Source organism: Equus asinus, chromosome 9 (genome assembly GCF_041296235.1).
Source record: "Equus asinus isolate D_3611 breed Donkey chromosome 9, EquAss-T2T_v2, whole genome shotgun sequence".
Taxonomy (NCBI): Eukaryota; Metazoa; Chordata; class Mammalia; order Perissodactyla; family Equidae; genus Equus; species Equus asinus.
The window spans coordinates 37,239,423-37,261,921 of record NC_091798.1 but is presented as its reverse complement, the minus strand read 5'-3'; the positions used below and the strand labels follow the sequence as shown (position 1 = coordinate 37,261,921).

General features: G+C 41.7%; 1 protein-coding gene and 1 long non-coding RNA gene across 4 annotated transcripts in view; one reads left to right on the top strand and one right to left on the bottom strand.

Annotated features, from left to right (window-relative positions):
- Positions 1 to 22,499, top strand: part of ARHGAP26 (Rho GTPase activating protein 26) — a 417,310-nt gene that overhangs the window by 212,712 nt on the left and 182,099 nt on the right. For all 3 annotated transcript variants that reach the window (XM_014850273.3, XM_014850275.3, XM_014850274.3), the window contains exons 12-13: positions 368 to 404; positions 21,601 to 21,666. In XM_014850273.3, the coding sequence (XP_014705759.1) occupies positions 368 to 404; positions 21,601 to 21,666 (103 nt within the window). The remainder of the gene's footprint in view (positions 1 to 367; positions 405 to 21,600; positions 21,667 to 22,499) is intronic.
- LOC139046159 (uncharacterized) lies at positions 2,787 to 21,637 on the bottom strand. The gene is made up of 3 exons (XR_011505794.1): positions 21,509 to 21,637; positions 21,192 to 21,257; positions 2,787 to 9,050 (listed from the first exon to the last, which is right to left on the bottom strand). It is a non-coding gene; the product is annotated as an uncharacterized lncRNA (long non-coding RNA).

Here is a 22,499-nt window from a genome sequence, read left to right as displayed (position 1 = left end):
GATAATTGTGAGAATTCATGTGAATTGCTTAACACATTGCCTGGTGTGCAGTTAATGTTTAATGATTTGTAATTAATTTTTTTTCCTTTTTAGTTTATATACACACATAAGTTAGTTTTTTTTAAAAAGAAAGACTATAGTTTTTTTACAGTCAAGTTCCACGGGTGAGTCTGATGTGCACACACTTAAGAACAGCTGAATTAAATACTGGGAAGTAGCTAATTATAAAAGATTCCTGTTTGGGGGCAAGAAATTGCCTTCTGTCTCACAGCACAAACTAGGGAAAGAGGGAAGGTAATGTTTTCTTCAGTGAACCTGTAGGGTGGTACAAAATGCACACAAATAAGTGTTTATTTCTATTTTCCAGGTCTACAACTCGAACAAAGACAGTCAAAGCGAAGGGAGTAAGTACATTGCTTGGATAATTTTCTACAGCTGGTGTTGGGACTGGGCTTTGAGAAGTTGCTACTCCTGGGAAGAACCACCAGGAGGTGCTGTGGGCATGTTGGGTCGCCCCTTTTCCCGAGAACAGCCTGCGACGAGGCTTCCACCCTGACTTACCACGTCAGTGACTCCAGGACATTCAGTGACCTGACTGGCAAGGCCGTAAGAACACCTTGCGTTATATAACCCTTCACACTTTACAAGGCGTTTTCATGTGTATTATCTCAGTTCCTAGGTCTTCTTAAGAAGGTAGCTCCAATCAGTACTTAGAAGTCGCTTAATCCAGTAATACCCAGCTCCCCAAGAGCCCTGTCCTGTGGGAAAGCCAGAATTGACTTTGCCTCCTCTACAGTCTTGCCCAAAGGACTGGAGAGGCAATAACTATGTTAGTGATCACTTAGTAACTCTGTGTTCTTTGTTGCCTCTTTGGAGAGAAAAGAGTGAGCTGGGGAACTCAGTGATAATATTCCTCTTTGATGGGAGTGGCCCTGGGCCGTCTCTGTGGAATATGCAGCACATGTCCCTTGCTACTGGCTCTGAGCACTCTGGTTAATCAAGATTTCCAAGGGCACCTGTAACCTTGTAAAAATGATGGGATTAAAGTGAAACTGCCACTGCTAGAGCCTTTGGGCTGAGTATCTCCTTGGTGCATAGGAGGAAAAATAAATTCATTCCAGGTTGCTAGAAGAGTGCAAAGGAAATTCTGTCCCTTTGCCTCAGATTTACTTTGTAAAATCCACTTGGAAAAAAATTCAGATAGCCCTGCCACGAGTTCCAGTAGGGTCAGAAAAATCAGTAAAACAGAGCCTCTCCATGTGGACAAAAGGATGAGCTATTTTTGTGTGTGAAATCCATTATGGGACAGAGATTTTTCTTCTTTCATTCTTTCCAAAATACAAATTTTACCAGGAGTTTTTAGATAAAATATTAAGTAATTTGGAATAGTTAGCTGTTGGTAGGTTAAGAGGCCTGTAGCACAGGAAATAATATTTCTTTGTCTTTTCCTCAAGAATTGAACAAGGGGAAATTTTTTCAAGTAAATATTCAAGGAAACAAGTCATTTTCCCTCCTCTGTATCAGGTGGGATTGTTTTAGAGCATTTGAAATCAACTCTGGCTAACTTGGGCTAAAATAACAATGGCAAAAACAACAGTAATAATAATGAAGGAATATGGAAGGCTGTAGGGTCACTCACAGTAAGGTAGGGAGAGCTGAAGAACCAGGCTTGAACAGAGACCAGCTCTGGAGACCCAGGAACCGATGAGAAAGGTTCTTTTGGATAATATTTGCAGGATGATAAAGCTCTAAACTGTTTTTAGTTCTTGCCTCCCTCTTCTGATTCAGATTCCCAGGAAAGATAGCGTCATGTTGGTCTAGCTTGGGCCCACCCAGAGGAAGACAAACACACTTTGATTGACAGTTTCAAGAGTACTGCATAAAATGGGAGCAGGGTAATTTGCCAGAGGGAAATCAGGTAACCCACCAGGACAAGAGAGGGTTAGAAGCTAAGCAGGCTAAAATGACAGATGCCCATACTATGCCCCAACCTGGGACACACTAATTCCATAATAAAGGACCCAAGAACTGTAGGGGCTGACATACATACGAATGGAGACTCCTGACCAGAAATTTGCTTGTAACTTGTGATCTTATGAATCTGCTCCTCTCTGTTTGAGATAAGTGCCAATAGATTTGAAAGATGACCCTGATTCTATTGGTGGGCATACGAGCTGGTTCTAACATTCTGTAAGGCCTTTTGGGAATATGTATTAGAAGCCTTTACAAAGTGAATATCCTTTGACCCAACAATTTGTCCTAAAAGAATAGACTAGAGTGTAAAGATGTTTGTGCAAAAATGTTCACTGGAGCATTGGTAAAAAAAGCAAAGAATTAGAGACAGTCTAAATGTACACTATGAAGCTGATGAAAAATATCATAGACTACAATGTAGTCTTTAAAAATAATAAGAGATCTAGGTATATTTGTGGAAATGGTGCCCACAGTATATTGATAAATGAGTTTTTGAAAAAATCAGGTTAGAGAACAGTATTTAATAAAATAAATTATTTGATTCATCTAGATATTTTGGTAGAAAAAAGTCTGGAAATACATTTATCATCAACCTCTTCATCAAGATGGAGGGTGGATTATTGGGAGACACTGACCTTCTACTTCAGATACTTCTCTATACTTTGCACTGTCTACACTGAGCATATATTTTACAATAATAGCTACGAATAGATAGCTGACTATGATTCAGGATGTTTTATGCACATTAGCTCATTTAATGCTTGCAACACTGTGAGATGGGTGCTTTTGACCTACGCTGTAGATTAGGAAATTGAGGCTAGTAAAACTCAGGAAACACGATTTAATCTGAGTTCTAACTCTGAAGGCTCTACTGTTGTTAACCATGAGAATATTCTACCTCCTTAGGAAAAGAGCAGTACAGAAAGTTCCATTTTGGAAAACATAGACACTTGTAACATTTTGCTTTCGGTATCCCATTACTCACAGAGCACGGAGAGTTGACTGCCTCAAGTCTCTGATGATTCTTCAATTGCTTACCCTTTCATTTAGCAAGCAGGAGAGAAGAAGATGAGTTAAAATATATCGGCCACTTTTTCAGGAGTATTTTAGATAGAAATTCTTTTTCTAGGGTATTATTATTCTAACAGATGTTCTGTTCACTCATTTCCAAGCTGGCAAAACCAGAGTAGTGTTCTGGGTTGGAGCTTCCTCACTCTCTCTGGCATTAGGACACCTTTTTCACATCACACCATGTCTCCTCTGAAGTGCTTGTACTTTTACTATCATTTAATTGCAGTAATTTGCAGTTTCACCCCACACCCACCCACAGGGCTTATCTGCCACAGGTGGCACTAGTCCCCAGGGGCTGACCGTTCTGCAGCTTTCTTTCTGTTTATACCACAGTCAAAACTCTTTTAAAGGTAAGAAGTCAGTCTGATATGAATTTGAGTGGGCCATTGCTCTTTTCACCTTTAGTGTCCAAATTCCACATGTCTAGAATTTTCCTTTCTAGAAAATGTTTTCGTGGGAATTTGAATGTCAACATTTTATCACAGAGCCAAAATGTTTTGGAGGAGCAGGTAGCAAAAAGGAATTCCTTTGGGGACACTTCCAAATTTGTTGCTTTCATCTTGAAGTTTCTCTCAGGACATCCAGTGCATGTGGGGTATAAGACAGGGCCATAAATAATGTCTCTCAGCTGCTGGTATTTTCCAAATGGCCCAGTTACCAGGGAGAGGACGGCAGCAGATAAGTACATGCACGTTTCTTTGCAGAGTCTTTCTCTTCTCCTCTTTTCTTCTCTGTTCTCTATTTGAATCGCAGGCATAGAGGGACTGAAGTAATCACACCCCCCAGTTTGTGGCATGTTATCATCACATTCATTCATTCATTCATTCATTCCCTTTTCATTGTTTTCCCAACTCCTATTCCTTTCCTCCCCCATAGGCCATCATTCTAATGGGTCCTTTTAGACTGTATTCTTGAACTGTGTGTATCTTCTATCTACCTGTGTTTTTAAGTTTTATAAATGGTTATATATCTTGTTCTGTTTCTTGCTTTGCTCCCTCAGTGTTGTGTTAGGAGCCATCCATATCCCTCTGTCTGCTTCTAGACTGTGACTTCTGTCTGCTGCACTTTCCTTGGTGTGTAACACTGTGTATCTGTTTTCACGGACATGCATTCCATTTCCTCATGCCTCCAACTCCTCATCACCACTAACACTACCACAGTGAACATCTTTGTACACATCCCCCTGTGTGAGCATGTCTGTGGGATATACCCACAAGGAGAGTTGCTGCTTGGTCAAGGGTGTGTGTATTGCTTAGTTTGAGGAAGTGCTCTCATATCGTTCTCCAGAGTGGTCAGTCCATCGGCTCACCAGCCTGACGTGAGGATTTCTCCATCCCTGCCGACTCTTGCCATTATTCAGCTTTCTAATTTTTTGTCAATCTTATAGATGTAAAATGACAGCTCATTGTTGTTTCACTTTGCATTTCTCTGATAATTAATGAGTTTGAGCATCTCTTCCTGTACCTGTGGGGAATCCTCTTCTGTTTTGCCTATTCATGTCCTTCACCAATTTTTCTGTAGTTGCCATTTCTTGTTGATTTGTAAAGTTCCTTCTATACTCTAGATATTAATCCCTTGTTAGTTGTAGACATTTTAAATATAACTTCCCATCTTGTCATTCGTCTGTTAATATTATGTGTGAGATGCTTCCTTGACTATAAAGCCTTACTTTTATATATTCAAATTCATCTTTTTTTTCCCTTCTGGTTTATGATTTTCAAGTTGTGTTTTAAAGATGGCTGGTCTGACCCATGTCACAAAGACATGCACCTACATTTTCTTTTCTTGGCTTCATGATTTTGCCTTTCACATTTAGATTTCTAGTCCAGCTGATATCTACCATTCTATATGGTCTCTCATGAAGATCCAGTTTTATTTTTAGCCATGTGAAGAGTCAGTTTTTCCCACCAACATCTACTAAACAGCCCATTCTTTCCCTCTTTGACTGTGGTGCCAGCTTTATTGTGTATTACATTTGCATATCTGAGCTCTATCTCTCAGCTCTTTATGTCCTTGGTCTGTTCGTTTCGTGCAAAATACCTCTCTGGTTTTAATATGATGACTTTGAGAGAAGTCTTAATATCTGGGAGTTTGTCTCCTCTCTTTATTCTCCTTTTTGAGGGTTGGCTTAGCTGCCTGGGACATTTATTCTTTTCTATAAATTCTAACATAAGTTTGATAGGTTCCTCAAAAACTTAAAATTTTTATTTGGGATTGCATTGAATTGCATAGATTAATTTGGGGAAAATTGACACTTAGAATATGAAGTCATCTCCTCCAAGATCTTTAAGTGTCTTTCTGTTTATTGAGATCATCTGTGTCCTTTTTTAGAGTTTTAGTTTTCTGCCTAGAAGTCTGGTGTATTCTTGGTTAAGTTAATCCCTAAATACTAAATTCAAAAACCAATTTGCTATTTCTGCCAGTCCCATGGGCCTCTCACCGTGGATCCTGCTGCCATCAGGGAAGCTTCCCTGGGTTTATTCCTGGAATGTCAGGAATATACATCAGGGACATCGAGTTTTCTCTAGTTGGTCAAATTCTTACCTAGTAGAGAAGGGAAAGGAAAAAGGGGAGGAAAGATAGTAGAGAGGAAGGAAGTACAGTTTGTTGCTCCCTAAGCTTCTTTACTGAGGAAATGATTGTACCAGTGTCAATAATTGAGACACCTAATACCTGTCATTGATTTGCCTCCTTTATTATCCCAAAGAACAGCCTTGGTGGCCCCGTTTGCCATCTTAATGCATATCTCCTGAGTGTCCTTTCCAATTTTTGCTATCCTGAGTCTGTGTGTTCTCTTGCTTACCTTACCTTTGGCTGCAGTTGTGAGATTTACTCCCCAAAGGCTCTGTGAGAATTGGTTCATTCTCCTTTGAAATGAGCCCAGATCAGAAGCAGGAGGGGAAGCCAAGATGAGGCCTGTTTTCAGCCCAGGCTGCTGTTATCGTGACGCTCCACCTGAGGGACAGTTAGAAAGCTGAGAACTTGTCAGAGAGGACACACCAGTCCAGTGCAAGAGAGGAAGGGAAAGGCAGACTTTTCTAGTGTGAGTTGGTCTTTGCCACACTTGAAGTTTTGAGTAATAAATGTCGCTGCCTACTTAGCTCCAAAAAGATTAGCTTGTTTACAGAAATGCTGCTCTCCCACTGCTTCTCCAGCTGTTTGAAGGCTGAGGGCTGACAGACTGAGACCCAGGGGGCTCAGTCTTCTAATCTTGACTTCTTAGTGGTGCTTTCCTTAATGGGAGTATTAACTGGAATTCCATAGATTAATCGGATTACTTCAGAGGAATATGCCTGAGTTGCCCCAGACATGCCTTCTCATGCACGTCAGGACCCAGTGTAACACTGACCGCCTGGCTTTTCAGAAGGACGTTGCAGACATTTACTCTGCTTTCCACTCTTATCTGGCATGGTCTTGTTTGCTCCTGCCTGAACTTGTGACTAGATTTAACTGCAGGAGTCCAGTCCTCCTGTAGCTCTTCATTCAATTAATACCTCTCAGAGTTCTTAAGGACCTGTGAGTGCCGAGGGGTGAGGACACCTACAAGTAGAACATGTGGCTCTCTGTTTAAGGGGATATATGATCTACTGTTGAGGTTCAGGCCACTGGGCAACAACAGACAGATGGCCAGTCACGTGTGTGGGTGTGTGTAATATTCATGCTATCTATACATGTACCAGTGTGCAGACAAAATGCCCAGAACCAATTGGAATGAGCTTCCAGTTAGGCTATAAAGACTTAAAAAATGGAAACTTCCTACCTTCCCTCGTCCCCTTCCTCCTCTTTGCTTCCAGGTATTAATTCCCTCATTCCTTCCAGTTTGTTTTTAATCTGGTACTTTCATAAGAGTCCTTTGTATAATGCTCAAGAACCTACTACAATTTGCCAGTATGTCATTCACACTGGAAGGTCGGGGGAAGACCAGTGACTGAAGAAAGAATGCAAAGTCGGAATTAGGATCTAGTCGTCTGTAGGGTCTAGACATTGAATCTCTGAACCTCACTCCTAAGGAGATTTAAAAACTTATATTTTTGCTTATTATAAAAATAATATGAACACATAGGATATTAAGGAAAAACAGCAATGATTTTCAAAAATTCAATAAAAAGCATCTATAGCACCCACCCCCAGAGATATTTCCTTCTTGACTTTTCTTCATGATGTCTTATATGTATTTTGTCAATGTCACTATGTAGTTTGACTTAATTGCCATTGTACTGAATATACTTGTTTGTATTCGCCTTTCAAAAATCTACAAGCATTTTCCCACATCTTGAAAATTATTTATAAATATAATTTGTAATGGTTATTTAATATTCTGTCATAGGATTATATCCTAATTTATTGAACTGTTTCCTATCATTGACTTGAGTGTCCTTTCCAATTTTTGCTATTCTGGATAACATCAGCCTGACCATCCTTGTATATCAGTCTTCGTACATACCTCAGATAATTCCTGGGGTAGGTCTTGCCATGTGGATTGCAGACAGCTATTGCCATAGAGGATATTGTGTGAATGGCATAAATTAGCATGCTAGCACACTGGCTGTGGAACCCTGGATTGGTGCTGGACAGCTCTAAGCTTCCATTTCCTTTTCTATAAAATGGGCATAAGAAACAACACCTACCTCATAAAGTTGCTGTAGGATAAAAGTTCAGCACAATGTCCGGCATATTAGCTAATAAGTGCCTAATTACTGTTGGTTATTGTCCTTTGCATTATCTGGTCATGCCAATTACTCTCATATGAGAAGGGAAAAGCTCGCTGGATTGGCAGAACTGCTCCTGAGGGGAGCAGGGAGGAGAACGAAGGGCGGCAGCCAACACTCCTGCTGTTTTTAGGCTTGGCGCCTTATGAGTGTTCGTTCATGTAATCCTCATGACTGCATTTCTCAAAGTGGGGTATGCACGCCACTGATGGTACCCAGGATCATTTTAGATTGTACCAGACAAACATTTTAAATTAGCATTTAGGTTTATTTATTTATTTTAATGTGTACTAGGGGGAAAACACAAGTACAAGGAAACTCCGTGGTTTTCTAAATGTTATTGTCTAGCACAGGGTTTGGCTTTTTCAGTCCATGGCCTGATAATAAATATTTTTTGTTTTGTGGTAATATTTAACTCTGCTGTTATAGTGTAAAAGCAGTCATAGATAATATGGAAACGAATGAGGGTGAGTGTTTACTATAAAGCTATATTTACAACACAGGCAATGGTGAATTTGGCCCATGGACTATAAGTTTGTTAATCCTTAGCTTAATACAAGGATAAGTTTTTTAAAATTAGTCTATTTAAGATGGCATGAGGTTATGGCAAGGAGAATGAAAGTAGTACATGAATGGTTGCTGTTTGTAGAAATACTGTTCACAACAACCGGTTTACAAATGAGCAAAGAGACTTAAAGAAGTCAAGGTGCCATAGTTGAGAAGTAGTGGAGCTGATGTTCAAACCAGAGTCTGCCTGATTGCCAAGGTCATTTTCCCCCCACTGTTCTTGATACGTGTGGAATCTTTGCCCTGTCCTGGGATTCTTTCATTATGTAGCCAATCCACTGGGGCTGGAAGGAGTTTCACCACCAGCATCCAACACCTAACACACCCAGCTCTTTGCTGTTGAGGGACCATTCCGTGTTCCTTCTTAGTAAGCCTCCTCTTTAGAACCGTCGGTGGTTTCTCACACGCCGCACTTGACTCTGAGAGATAGAGTTGCATGTTTCAGTGACTCTCGAGCTTCCCAGGTGCAGAACCGTCACATGGCCCACTTCCACACGCATTTCGCGACACCACTGCTTTATATGTTGTTCCTGTTACATACGCTCGTTGTTCTTTAGCCCATCATTCAGGTCAAACTCCCTGATGGTGTTGATTTGGCTTTTCTTGTTTCATGAGGACAAGATTGAGGACCAGGAGAGGAGATGTGGAGGTCATCATTCCCTTTGCTCTGTGCCTGTTGGCCTGCCTCTGAAACATTCCCTTCATCTCTGTACCTCAGCATCCCTTGATCTGTAAAACAGAAAGGGAGATTTAGTCTCGAAGATCACAGAGAAAGAGTTGGTGGGATCTCATGGGTCACTGTTTTTAAAAGGTTCTAAAGCCTTCAGCCATTACTAAAAGTCCAACAGTCTCAGGAAAGCAGCAGAGGATGAGAAAGAGGATTTTCTTTTTCCTTTTGCTCTCAGTCACCTTCAGCCTTTTGCTGTTAGAACACCCACAAGTTGAGAGGCAGGAGAAGGCAGCCAGTGGTAACCAGGATTGCTGTGGGATCACAGCCATCCAGTGGCTGCCAGATCTCTACTGGTTGGTGGGTTATAAATAGAACATTTCCCCTTTTAAACCTGAGAAGGATGGACAACATTAATGGGCATGGTGGCCTGACCTCCTGGGTTCTGGCCCACGTGGCAGTCAGCTGAGTGCACCTTCCCCTCCAGCTTTCTGTCCAGACTGGAGCTGATAGAAGACAGGCACTCGGCCCCACCCTTGCCTTCATTCCGTTCCAGCTCCCCCCTGCTCCTCGCCCCCATCTTGGCCCTTTTTCTTTCTCCTTTCCTTTCCCTCCTATGCCATGGCAGGTTGCTGTGGCCGCCATTCATCTCCTGAGCCACAGTCAGGCAAGATGGTGTAGTTTTAGCTCATCGAAGTGTTAACTTGCTGCACCTTGCTTTTTATTATGACTTGTGTACACCACCCAGTTGCTGTGGCCCGTGTTGAGCTCAGATTATATTTAGTTGAGCAGTAACACCTCAGCTCGAGAATAACCCTGGCTGAGGGGCTGGGGGCTAGCAAGAGAGGAAGGAGAAGGAACAGCTTGTGTTCTCAGAGATTTTATTATATGGGTTCCCAGCCATTTTGTTTGATCAGACCCCATCCCCCAAGGACATGACTGGCGACAGTGCTTTGGACTCGCCTGGACAGTCAGCAGCCTTTATGCTTGTCCTAAATGACACTTAACAAATCCATCCTCTTTCTCAGCCAACTTTAGACTGACAGATGCACCCAGCGTGTGACTTTACTGTGGCCTGATATCCCCTTTTCCCTCAGCGGTGTGGGCTCTGTACCCACAGCAGGCTGCAGTCTGGGCAGGTGTGAGCCACCCCTTGGCATCCCAATGTGGGCTTCAGCCAAGCAACAGTGAGCAGGTCCCTGGCTGCTTCTTTAACTCCTAAAGCCCAGTGCAAAGTGCTGTTGAGGCAGAGACTGAAAGATTTTTCCCACTGCCACCAAGTGCAGGTTCTCTATTGATGTTTGTTGAGCACATGCTTATCACTGGTTAGTGTGCTCACTGTTTGGTATATATTATTTTATTTGATCCTTATAAGAACCCTATGAGGTAGATAGTATTGTTGACCCAATTTGCAGATGAGAAAACTGAAGCTTCATTCTGAGTGTAAACTTGTGGTCTCTCAAGGTCATTCCTTCCCACCCTGATCAGAGTGTTCAGTGTGTGCAACTCACATTGAGCAGGTAAGATTTAGCAGAGGCTGTTGAGTGCTACTCCCCACAGTAGGGATAGTGTTGAGTAGTGGTTGGGAGTGTGGGCTCTGGAGTATTATTACATACATGGGTTGGAATCCCAATCTCACGACTTACTCAGTGTGTGACCTTGGGAAATTAATTTCCCCAGGCCTCAAGTTTTGTTTGTAAGAAGGGGATAACTTTAATACCTACATCATTGATTTCTTGGGCATATTAAATGGGAGTAGGATGGAAATCCTTAGCTCAGTGGTGCCTGATATTCTAAGCAATCATTATATGTTGCCCTCTACTATTGTTATTATCAGTAACATTATTGCTATCCAAAACCAAAGGTTATAAGAAACCATGACTCTGGACAGTCTTTTTGAGTTTCTGAGAGTGCCTTTACAGACATTGCCTTATTTGCTTTTCACAACACCTGATCTTACAGATGAGGAGAAGGGTCAGAGAGGCAAAGTATGCTCATCTCATACAGCCAGTTAATGGTGACTCCAGGCACAAATCTTAGGCCTCTGATTCTGAATGTCATCTCTTTCCCTGCCCTTTGCTGCCTCAGAGTTTGTTGTGACCAAAAAATATCTAAATTGTTCCTAGGGCTGATCAAGGTGAGAAGACAGGTAGGTAAAGGCAGGAAAGGGATATAGGTGGGCAGAGGCAGCTGGTTTTCTGCTCGAAACACTTCCACCTTCAGAAAGCTGGCGATGATCTCTTTTGGTTGAGAAATTAGTGCACAACCACCCAGGCCTCAAGGCAGAGAGGAATTGAGGCCGCTCGACTGTAATTCATTCTCAGGATGTCCAGATCCTTGTGTAGGAAACAAATGGCCCTGATTAAGCTGGTTGGCATTAACGTGGTGTGCATTAGGCATTGCTCTTTCACTGCTGGCCTGATTTGGAATTTTAAGGTGGACTGGGAGATTGCAGGTGTAAAAACCCACCAGGAAACACTCAGTCCCCCTCAAGCCCATCTGCAGCCCTCAGCCTGTACTGTGCAAGAACCAGGCACCACCACTTTGCTTGCCTGTGGCTTGCTGAGAGTTGGAACACTCTTCAGAGCCATCTTAGAACCTCCCTTGACTCAGGCTGAGAGCTGGTGGGTTTATTCCAGGCCAGGCAGGAATTTCAGCTCTTTTCCTGCTACCTATTTTACTTTCTTTACTCTGTGTCCCTCTTGACTTATTTTTCTCTGTGTCCCCAGAAACCGTGAAAAAGATGAGAGGTACCTGTGTACCTGGTAGGCTGGGGAAGAAAATTCTGATTGGCGGTATTCATGCCTGGAGGTCAGAGGATAATGAGATCCGTGTCAGTCGTATTTGTCTTGTGCTTCCCACTGCAGAACCCCTAAACTCTAGAAAGTACCACTGTGTTCAGCCAGCTGTTTACTATTCAAGGCTCCCAGAGAGTGGGGCCTTCTTTCCCTATTGGTCTCTTGGTGTCTCAGCTCGTAAAAATGTGGATTGTTTTTGTTGCTGCATTCAGGAAATTTTTATTGAAGCCACAGTAATGAACATGGCAGAGAAAGTTCTTGCTGTCATGGAGTTTTACTATTGAGAGAAACTGACAACAAACAGCAAGGAAACAAAGGCATATATTCAGGTGGAGAGAAGGGCTATGAAGAAATAAGAGCAAAGGGATAGAGAATATCAAGGAAGGGTAGCTCTTTTAGATCCTGGAGCAGAGAAGGCCTCTCTGAAGAGGTGACATTTGAGCAGAAGCCTGAACAAATGGAGGGAGTGAGGCGTGTCAGGAGCTGGCAGGTAAACATTGCTGGCAGAGGAACCAGCACGTTGAAAGGCCCCTGAGGCGGAGGGAATGAGCTAGCTGTGTTCGTGGAATATCAGGAACCATCGTGACTGGATTGGAGGAAGTCAGAGGGAGAGTGGTCACCAGGCTGGGACTAGACCATGTGAGGCCATGGTCAGGAGGTGAGATTGTGTTCTAAGTGTCACAAGGAGTCCCTAGAGAGTTGTGACCAGACAAGTGACATGAGCCAGTGTATATTTTTAAAAGATGACTCTGGCTGCTGGTAGAGAATAAGCCATTGGGGGTAAAAGTGGAAACAGTTGGGAGGCTACTGCAGAAGTCAGGCAAAAGATACTGGCGGCTTGCGTCAAGGTATTAGCAATGGAGATGGTGAGAAGTAGTTGGATTCTAGATGTGTTTTTAAGTTATTGCTGATGACACTGGCCAATGGATTGGATATGGGGTATGAGAGAAAGCAAGGAATCAAGGATGACTGTATTGAAATAGGACACCTTGCTGACAGAATATGGTACCCTCCTATCTTCTCCTTTCAGCTAGGTTGAATGTAGTGCCTGGTCTGGGACAAGTTAGGACAGTAGCTCCCAAATGTGTTATTTGTCTATCACCTTCATGATTTTTTTACACGTATATATATACTACCTGTGTTATCATTTACTTTTTTAAAAAATCAATTCACTCATTTTAACCTAAATTTATTTTTTAAAAGATATCATGCTATGTGTGATAAACTGGTGAATTTCTAATATTAAAAATAAGTGTACAACTATTACAAATATTTATTTGTGAAGCACTTGGAATCGTTTCATATACCACAAGTGGCACAAGCCAACATCATATATTGAGATACATAGCACTGGTGAATTGTTATTATCAGATGGGGAATTTAGTATAGATACTTGGCAACTAATTAATAGTCAAAACTCATTTGTTTGTTCTTTAGTGAGAATAGTTTGAATTGCTTAGCATAGTGTTAATCCCAAGTATGATTCCACACCTACTGAAGCATAGCCTCTGGGAGGGTGTCCAGAATCTGCATTGCAACAAGCATGCCCCTGCTTCTCTTGTCCACTAGAATTGAGAACTGCTACTAGAGTAGAAAGGGCAGAATCCAAAAATGTGACCCCCAGCCCCCTGTCCGTTTCAGACTAGTCGTATGAACTTCAGCAGAAGAATAGAGAGTAGAAGTGGATGAGCTCTGGAGTCAGACAGAGTTAGAATCCTGGTTCCACCCCTCACTAACACCATAATCTTACAGAAGTTCCTTAACCTTGTCTGAGCCGAGGTTTCCTGCCTACAAAATAGGGACGATGATGATAATATGATGCATTTAAGTGCTTAGCCCAGAGCAATGCAGTCTGCTCAGTAAGTGTTAGCTATTGCGATCATCATTGCTGTTACCACTCAACATCATAAGACTGGCTTTTCTCATCATAGAAACTTAACAGACATATTGGGAAAATCGAATAAGCTATAACTTATTAATTTATTCTATGAACAATAATTATTCTTCATTATACTCATTAATGTGGAAACACAGAAAGAAGTTATTATTAAGACTAGCAATAGTATTTACCCTATGGGATTATTGTAAGGATAACATGAACTTGGGTATGTAGTAACATCACAATATTGGTAATAGTGATAATGACCATTTATTGAATACCAAGTAAGTCACAGTTACTGTACATTTATTTGACCTTTGAAACACATAGGTGAGTTATCCCCGCTATGCAGGTGAGGAAGGTGAGTCTCAGAGGTGAAACCCCTCTCTTAAGATCATATCCAGCCAGAGGTGGCAGAGACAGGATTCTAATCCAGGTCTGTCTGGCTGTAAAGCTCATTGTTCTCTTTCCAGTACATACCACTTCTGTGTGTGTGACTTCAGTTCGTATTAAAGTTCACATTCCCTGAATACATAGCAACCAGGGAGCAGAGTATAGGACAGACAAGGCAGTAGAGAGGGGTGTTGGGGCACAGGATCTTGGGTAGCTGATATGGGATTAAAAATTGGTCATGGATAATCCCTAAAGTAAAGAATTTGCACCTGGATAATTAAGAACCAATTGGCCAACTTTCCCAGGCCCCACTGGAAGCTTCTGAGAGCTGCCACCCTGAGGACAGTCGGCTTCACATGATTACGAGAAAGGGCATGAGTGTGTGAGCCAATTGGAAATCTATTCTCCAGATGGATTTTGTATTCAATTCAATGTGGGTGTTTTTCTTCATGCCTTTTAATGGTACTGAAATTGATTAAATTCAGAATGAGCCAGGCAGGCCAGACTTTAAAGGGCAAATCACATTGGGAAATTGAGTAAATTTCCTTGGTGAGAACATGCCCCTGGAGCTGTCTATAAAATAGGGCCTGCTTACAATAACTCCAGACAATCTCCTGTATCCATCCACATTAAAAATCGGGCAGTAACTCCCTTTACCTCTCAGTTCTCTTGTTTTTATGCAGACAGCCAGCACTTCTAGCAAATTCCATTTCTCCCGTAAAAAACTTGAAAGGTTGTTTTTGATCAAAGAAAAGTTGAATAAGTTTCCTGGGGGGAAATGTTCAGACTAGGAAAAACCTATAGAATACCAGCTTTAGGAAAGTGGTAATCCATTCTAACCGTGTTGAGACTAATTCAGTAGATCACCTCGACTTCTCTGGAAAAGGATTTGTTTCCTGAGGTCTGTTAGAATTCCAGGGATGCGTGTATGGGATACCTTTGGAGTGTGTCCCAGAGCGTTGTTTTCACAGACTATATGTCCATCCGTCAACCTACGGTATGTAAAGTTCCCTTCTATTCAAAATTGGTGACTGGGCCACTTCTTGCCTAATTTCTTGGTGTTCTGAGTACTAAGGATTGGAGTAGGACAACAGCAGGTCAGTGATTTTCAGAAAAGGACTCCTGGATCTGGAGAGCGAGGTCTGTTGGGTAGCACCCAGCTCTAGGGGAGAAATTATTGTTTTCTAGGGTGTTCCTTGACCTCATTGCCATCTGACTATTTCGATGGCCCAGTTAGTATGATGTGGAAGAACTTCCCCCAACACGTACACACACACACATGCATATACCACCAGCCCAGGTTCATGCTGCATGTAGCCCGATGATGATAATGCCTCGATGGACAAGCAAAGGATTTCTAGAAGTGTCCAGGAAAACCTAAACTTGGTTTTGTCTCCTCTGTTTCATGTCTTGGCTTGCACAGCTTTTGTTTTTCCTCTCTTGGACTCATTCTTGGAGTTATACTGTTGTCCTTTTTGCATTGATACAGGAAGAAAGGAATTGGTTAGATCAGGCCATTTATATCTTTATTGAACCTTTATATCCTCACAAAAGATGGAAAATCTGAGGACCAGAGCTTAAATGATTCATCTACTCTCATAGGCTTTATATCTGTTGGAATTTGAAAGGTCATTTTTTTACTATACCACACTGCACCTTAGCAAGTCTGCCCACCCTTCAGTCACCAATGTGCCTATCCATGCATCCAAAATGAAAAATGCCACAAAATGAAAAGTTGCATGCTCCCACTTAATGTCCTACACTATAGTAGACAGTGAAAGACAAAGTACTGAATAAAATAAGATATACGTGGACCGTTGCCTTCATGAATGACTATCTAGTTTGGTAGACAGACATTTTTGGCAGGATCATACTAATAAGTATAAACTTGCAATTGTGTCCCATATGCTGAAGGAGAGGTTGATGGTGCTATATCCAAGTGTGCAGTGGAGTATTAACCTAGGAGGAGACGTCAGGGAGGCCTTTTTGAGGAATTGACACTTGAGGGGAGACCTGAGTTTTTGGAGTTACTTGATCCAAGGGGCTTCCAGATGAAACCCACAGAATGTGCAAAACCTGGAAAGAAAGTGGGTCAGTTGGACTCTCTGAATTGGGATGCTGCTATTCAGAGGAGTGACATGAGATGAGGCTGGAGAGGCAGGCTGGGGCCAGACCATGCACGGTTTGTGGGCCATGGTAAGGATTTGGGTTTTCCCCCAGAGAGGAGTGGGGTGCTATTGAGAGATTTTAAAAAAAGAGGTGACATGGGTGATGTCAAGATCACGGGGGCTCCCATGTGGAGGACAGATTGGAGGGAGGCAGAGGAGGTGTGAGGAAACTGGTTAGGAGGTCATTGCTGCAGTCCTGGGAAGAGACGATGGAGGCCAGGACCAGGATGGAGGTGGTAAAGACAGACCCAGACAAAGTTGAGAGACCTTAGGGGGTAAAATCGAAGGACTTAAATTTGGATATGAGGGGTGGTAGGAAACAGGGGGAGTGCTAAGGGTTACACTCATGGTTTTATTGTAATTCTCACCCTCTGCCACCACCTACACACCTCTTTTTTTTTTTTTTAGAACGTGGAAAAAGCCAGAGAAAGCATGTCAGATGAGGTACCGTGAGGTACCAGAAGCTACAGAGCATGGCAGTGACGGTTATGCTAAAATCCATATCTGTCTACCTGGCCCATTAGCCACCTCCTCTTAGACAAGAAAATAATTTGGTCAAACCTTGTAGTATGCTGTTCTTTTAAGCCCTTTGCAGTAAGACAGTTTCTGGATTTAGCCTGCCTCCCTCCTCTCGGAGTTCATACGCTAGGCATGATAGTGCAAACCTCAACAATCTGCCGGGCATCCTCCTCCCACTTCTAGGTTTGCCCTAAGACTCTCCAGGCTGACCAAGTGTCAACCTACCTCTCCAGTCTTCTCATGTTCTCCATAAAACTTTGAGAAAATGGGTTTCTGTGACCCTAGCCCTTTGCTTTCTCTAAAAGGAGACAAGGCTTCAAAAGTTGAAATGAAGTTAAGAGAATGACACATTTCTAACTTGGCAGGCCAACTTGGGTATTTGGTGTGAGCATTGCAAACATTCATTATATAACAACTCCTTGGGCTGCCCTGTGCGTTAACCTCAACCTTGAGGCTGAGGGAGGAAGATAAGCCGGTTCAAGCCTTAGCTGCAAGATGGTGGATGTCAGGCCTAGGAGCCACTGGTCCAGCAACAACTCACTGCAAGTCAAATTAAGGGAATAATGCAAGCCTAGTAGATATTTAATGAGAGATTATTTGTGGAGATTATAAGGATACAGAAATTGCAAATAAATCCCTGACCTTTTCTGAGCCTTGGCTCAGTGAAAGAGCTGAATCACCTGCTTGAGGGGATTAAGGACAGCCGTTTCCATCTGGCGGGCCGCTCAGACTTTTTCTGTCATTAGCAAACTCGGCTCTGTGGTGCTGGTGTTCTAAACCTTTTACTGGGAACTCACTTTTCAGAGTAGGAGATCTCAGTTAACTTAGATTACGTCCCTGCTGGGCAGAGATCAGGACTAATGATCTGATTATGTATGCACTATAGTCCCTATCACATTAATGGTGCTTGGTACATGTTAAATAATAAAGCAGTTGTTAATCATTAGTAGCCTAATCGTGCCATCAGCAGGGTCAACTGGAGTCAGTTGATGAGAGTAGAAGTCAAACCTGTGTGTGTGTGAGTGTGTGAATGCGTGCGTGTAACAGACTGAGATGGAGAGAGACAGACAGATGTAGGGAAGTACAGCGGCGGCAGCAGGCAATGTAATATCGTACACTGGTTCCAGTTTAGAGATTTAAAACAATGATATTTAAGCTGTATTTCATGAGTTCCTTGTTGGGAACTATTGTTTAATATGAATTTCATTTCTTAACACAGTTTTATCTGTTTCTAAAACTGTAGTAATTATCTTCAGTATGCAACTCGAATACATTAGAGGCTAACAGAGTTGCCTTGAACTCTTAGTGTCTAACTTTGCAATATGTAAATGTTATATGTGTTTGAACCTAGACAACTAATATATACTAATAAATACTGTGTTTTATGTGTAATGTTTAAGGCCTTTATGGGTAACATCTGTGTAAGATTTATTTCAAGAAAAGGGGTTCGCTGGTTTAAAACCAATCAGAGAACTTCTAATGTTGAGAAAACCAAAAGAGGAACATTTACACAGAGGATTTGCGGGGAGGGGGGAGTTTCCTTTGTCATTTTCCAAAAGAAGTAATTGTAATTAACATAGGTTTACTGGAATTTAATTTTTTCTGGATATGCTTGGAAGGTTCCATTTTATTCTTTTCCATTAGCTGTTACTTACCTAGAAAAGGATCTGGCTTCCCACAGGCCCACAAGAAAAAGTTCAAGGACTAATCTGCCTTTGCAGGGAGATGTCTAGCTCTGTCCTTATTTATTCTGCTAGTTAGGCTGATGGCTTTATGAGCATGTATCTTCTAGCCACTGAGGTCGTCACTGTCAGCTGCCAGGTTATTTCCAGTTTTTCAAAACTTTTATCAATGTTTGTAGGATAAGAAAGCAAAACAGTCTTTGTCCAGGATGGAAGTTCATCAATGTCTAGAATAAGACCATGTTCATAAACCTATTTTTAAAACATGCAAGCTCGGAATCAGTGTCAGCAGCTCCCCGGAGCACTGTGCAAAATGGCAGTTCTTTCTCTCCCAAACTTCCTTGACTATCATCCCTACGAAAGAATCCTCTTGCGCACCTCTCAAAAGAAGAACCAAAAGGTTTCAAGTGACTATTGAATCAGAGTTATAAACCTTTTGGAAACCTCCTTAAGTATAAAAAATAATTTCCCCTCTGACAAATACTTTCCAGTAGGCTCTATTCTGACTACTGTACAAAGGAATGAAAATCCTCCTCTGCACATGAAAAGATGCCCAACATCATTAGTCATTAGGGAAATGCAAATCAAAACCACGATGAGATACTATTTCACACCCACTAAAATGGCTATAATAAAGACGACGGTAACAAACGTTGGCAAGGGTATGGAGAAACTGGAATTTTCATACCTTGCTGATGGGAATGTAAAACGGTGCAGCACTGTAGAAAGCAGTTTGGCAGTTCCTCAGAAAGTAAAGCATCGAGTTACCATATAACTCAGCAATTTCACTCCTAGGCATATGCTGAATAGACATGAAAATGTATGTTGACACAAAGACTTGTACACACATGTTCCTAGCAGCATTATTCATAATAGCCAAAAAGTGGAAACAACAACTGATGAATGGATAAATAAAATGTTGTGTATCCAAACAATGGAATATTATTTACTCAAAAAAGGAATGAACTATTGATGCTACAATATAGATGAATCTTGAAAACGTTACACTAAATGAAAAGCTAGACACAAAAGACCACGCATTGTGTGATTCCATTTATATGAAATGTCCAGAATAGGCAAATCTGTAGAGAATGGAAGGTAGACTGATGGTTTCTAGGAGCTGGGGAAAGGGTCTGGGAAGTAGGGAGTAGCCACTAATGTATATGAGGTTTTTTGTGGGAGGTAATGAAAATATTATGGAATTAGGTAGTGGTGATTGACTCATAACTTTGTAAATTTACTAGAAATTAATGAATTGTAAGCTTTAAATGAGTGAACTTTATGTGAATTATATCTCAATAAAACTGGTATTAAAAAAATGTTCCCCTAGATTCCAACAGGTATTTGGCCTGTGTATTATAGTTTGTTATTAAATTTGGGAAACGTTCATGGCATGAGTTAACTGACTTTCGTTTGGAAGAATGATTTCTATCTGACTCACAGCTTCGAGTCAGAAAGCCTGATACAACACAATTTGCAGACTAAATACTTGGTTCATATACTGGAAAAAGCAAGGGATTGGGTTAGCAGGCACCTTACAGCTTTAAGGGAACAAGAGCAATGGTTTGTATAACAGGTGGTCTCCAGGGAGAAAAACATTGTTTTCCTCCTTTTCTGGTATAGTCATGCATTACTTAACGATGGGGATATGGTCTGAGAAAAGCTTCATCAGCCAATTTCTTTGTTGTATGAACCTCATAGAGTGACCTTATGTAAACCTAGATGGTATAGCCTACTACACACATAGGCTATATCGTACTAATCTTAGGGGACCACTGTCATATATGCAGTTCGTCATTGACAGAAAGTCATTATGCAGCAGATGACTGTACTTTACTTGCTATCCTGGAGGTGTGTGTTTTATAATAAGTATCACGAAGCGATAAGTATGCATGTAAGAACAAGAGCTGTTTCCCCTTGGGAAGAGAAATTTGCATTCTTTTTGAGTTTGATTTGGGGAATTCTCGGTGATTTTTTTTAAGGATTTTTATCTTCATTGCATCTACGTTCATCCATTTACATTAAAAATTGGAGAAAGACTCCATTTGGATTAGATCCAAGATGAGTTCAGGTTCTGCTCAGTTCTCATATTTTACAAGTTTATTTCTTGCCCTGGGGTGATGACAAATCATTTATAAATACTCACCTTCCTACTTTCTACCATTCACTTCTCCACTATGAACATGTGTTTGTTGAATGTCTTGTCCTGATGTCCTAAGGAGGTCAAAGATGAACCCATTCTTAAAGATTACTGCACACATCTTATCACTAGGTAACCAAAGTATGGGGATGAATTTTGATGGGTTTCCAGCCCCGTTGCCAGGTTGGAAATTGGTTCTGTGCTGTGGAAAAAGTTGCTGCTGTTGATCATTTATTTTCTGAGTGACGTTAGTGGATTTTGGAGCAGATGGAAAACTGTCACCACCTGTTGATTTACCACATAGAGGATGGCTCTGCTGCCTTAGTGTCTGTTCCTCAGGTAGCTTCTTTGTTCTTGGCTGTTTTAATTTTCCTTTAGGTCACTTTTCCTCTTTCCTAGTCCCCTGAGCAGGATTTTACTCCTCTCTTTATCTCCGGGTCACGTTTAAGGCGGTTGGGTGGTGTGGGCTCTGGAGTGAGTCTCCCACATATTAGCTCCACAACTTTGGTCAAGATATTTAGCTTTGCCAAATCTCAGTTTCTTCGTCTGTAATATGGGGCTAATGATAGTATCATCCTGGAGAACTGGCTAGGTTAAATGTGATAATCTTTGTAAAGCACTTACCCAACAGGTATTGAGCACTTCATTATGCTTTTCAAGGAGATCAGCAAGCAGTTGGTCCTACAGCTCCTGATAATAACAAAACAATTTAAAGGATGCTTAGTTCTTCCTTTGGTAAAGTGTTCCTACTCTATGCTGCAGTTTCTTCACCCATAAATAGAGGATACTTTGCAGAGTTACTGTGAGAATTAAATGAGATAATATATGCAAAGCACTTAGAACTGTACCTGGCATATAGTGAGCTCTCAACGAATGCCAGCTAATTTTTTAAATTAGTCCTGTACCTTTAGTGGGAAAATCAGTGGGATATGTGGCCATACCATGGGACTGATTCATCCTGAGTTGGTCAAGCCTTGTCCCAATGTTGTTCTGCGCCACCAGCACCTTGACTGCCGTTTTCTTTCTCTTTCAGCTGCACAGTTGGACAGCATTGGCTTCAGCATAATCAGGAAATGCATCCACGCCGTGGAAACCAGAGGTAAAGTAGTTCAACAGATGGCATTGTTCTCAGCAAAGGTCATGCATCTGGTGCCACGTCAGACCTGCTACCTGCTGTTTCCCGACTTTAAGTGACTCATTAACTCCTCAAGTGCCACTGCTGGTGTGTTTCCACTAGTCCTATTGCTCCGAAGCAGGGGCGCTCAACCAGTTTGCTGTCATCAACCTCTATGGCTAATTGGAGGAATGTTTTAAATACATACACATCAAATACATAGGATTATAGGGAATCCAGTTACTGAAATTCAGTTAAAATATTGAAAAACATAGTTACGATATAATAATATATGTGTTTCTTTGTTAACACTTTTAAATAACAAATTATAGCAGTAGGTATGATAAGTAGCATAATTTGGAAATAGTGATATTTCAAGATGTCTGTAATTGTAATGTGTTACAAAAATATCTGTGATTTCTAACAAAGTTACAGGTACTGCTAATACTACTGTGATTTGTTGCTTATATTATAATGGAAGGAAATGCTTAATTCTCAGTTGTAGGTTAGTAAAAATAAAGATGTAATTGTTTTCTTATCTGAGTTCGTAGACACCATGAATTCTCCAGTGGTTCTCTTGGGGTCTGCAGACCCCAGGTTAAGTACCCTGCTCTGGGGAGAGCTGGTCCCTGGGGGACCATGGGGGAAGAGAGAAGGGGTCGGGCCCCTGGTTTCCTGCAGTGGTGCTGAGGTCAGGCCCTGCCGGCCGCAGGTTGGCTTTTCCTGGGTCCATAGGCCGGGGCTTTGGGATCAGGGAAGCTGGTTCATCCCAGTGATCTGTATCCCCTCCTCAGTGGCGGCCACAAAGGAGATGCCTC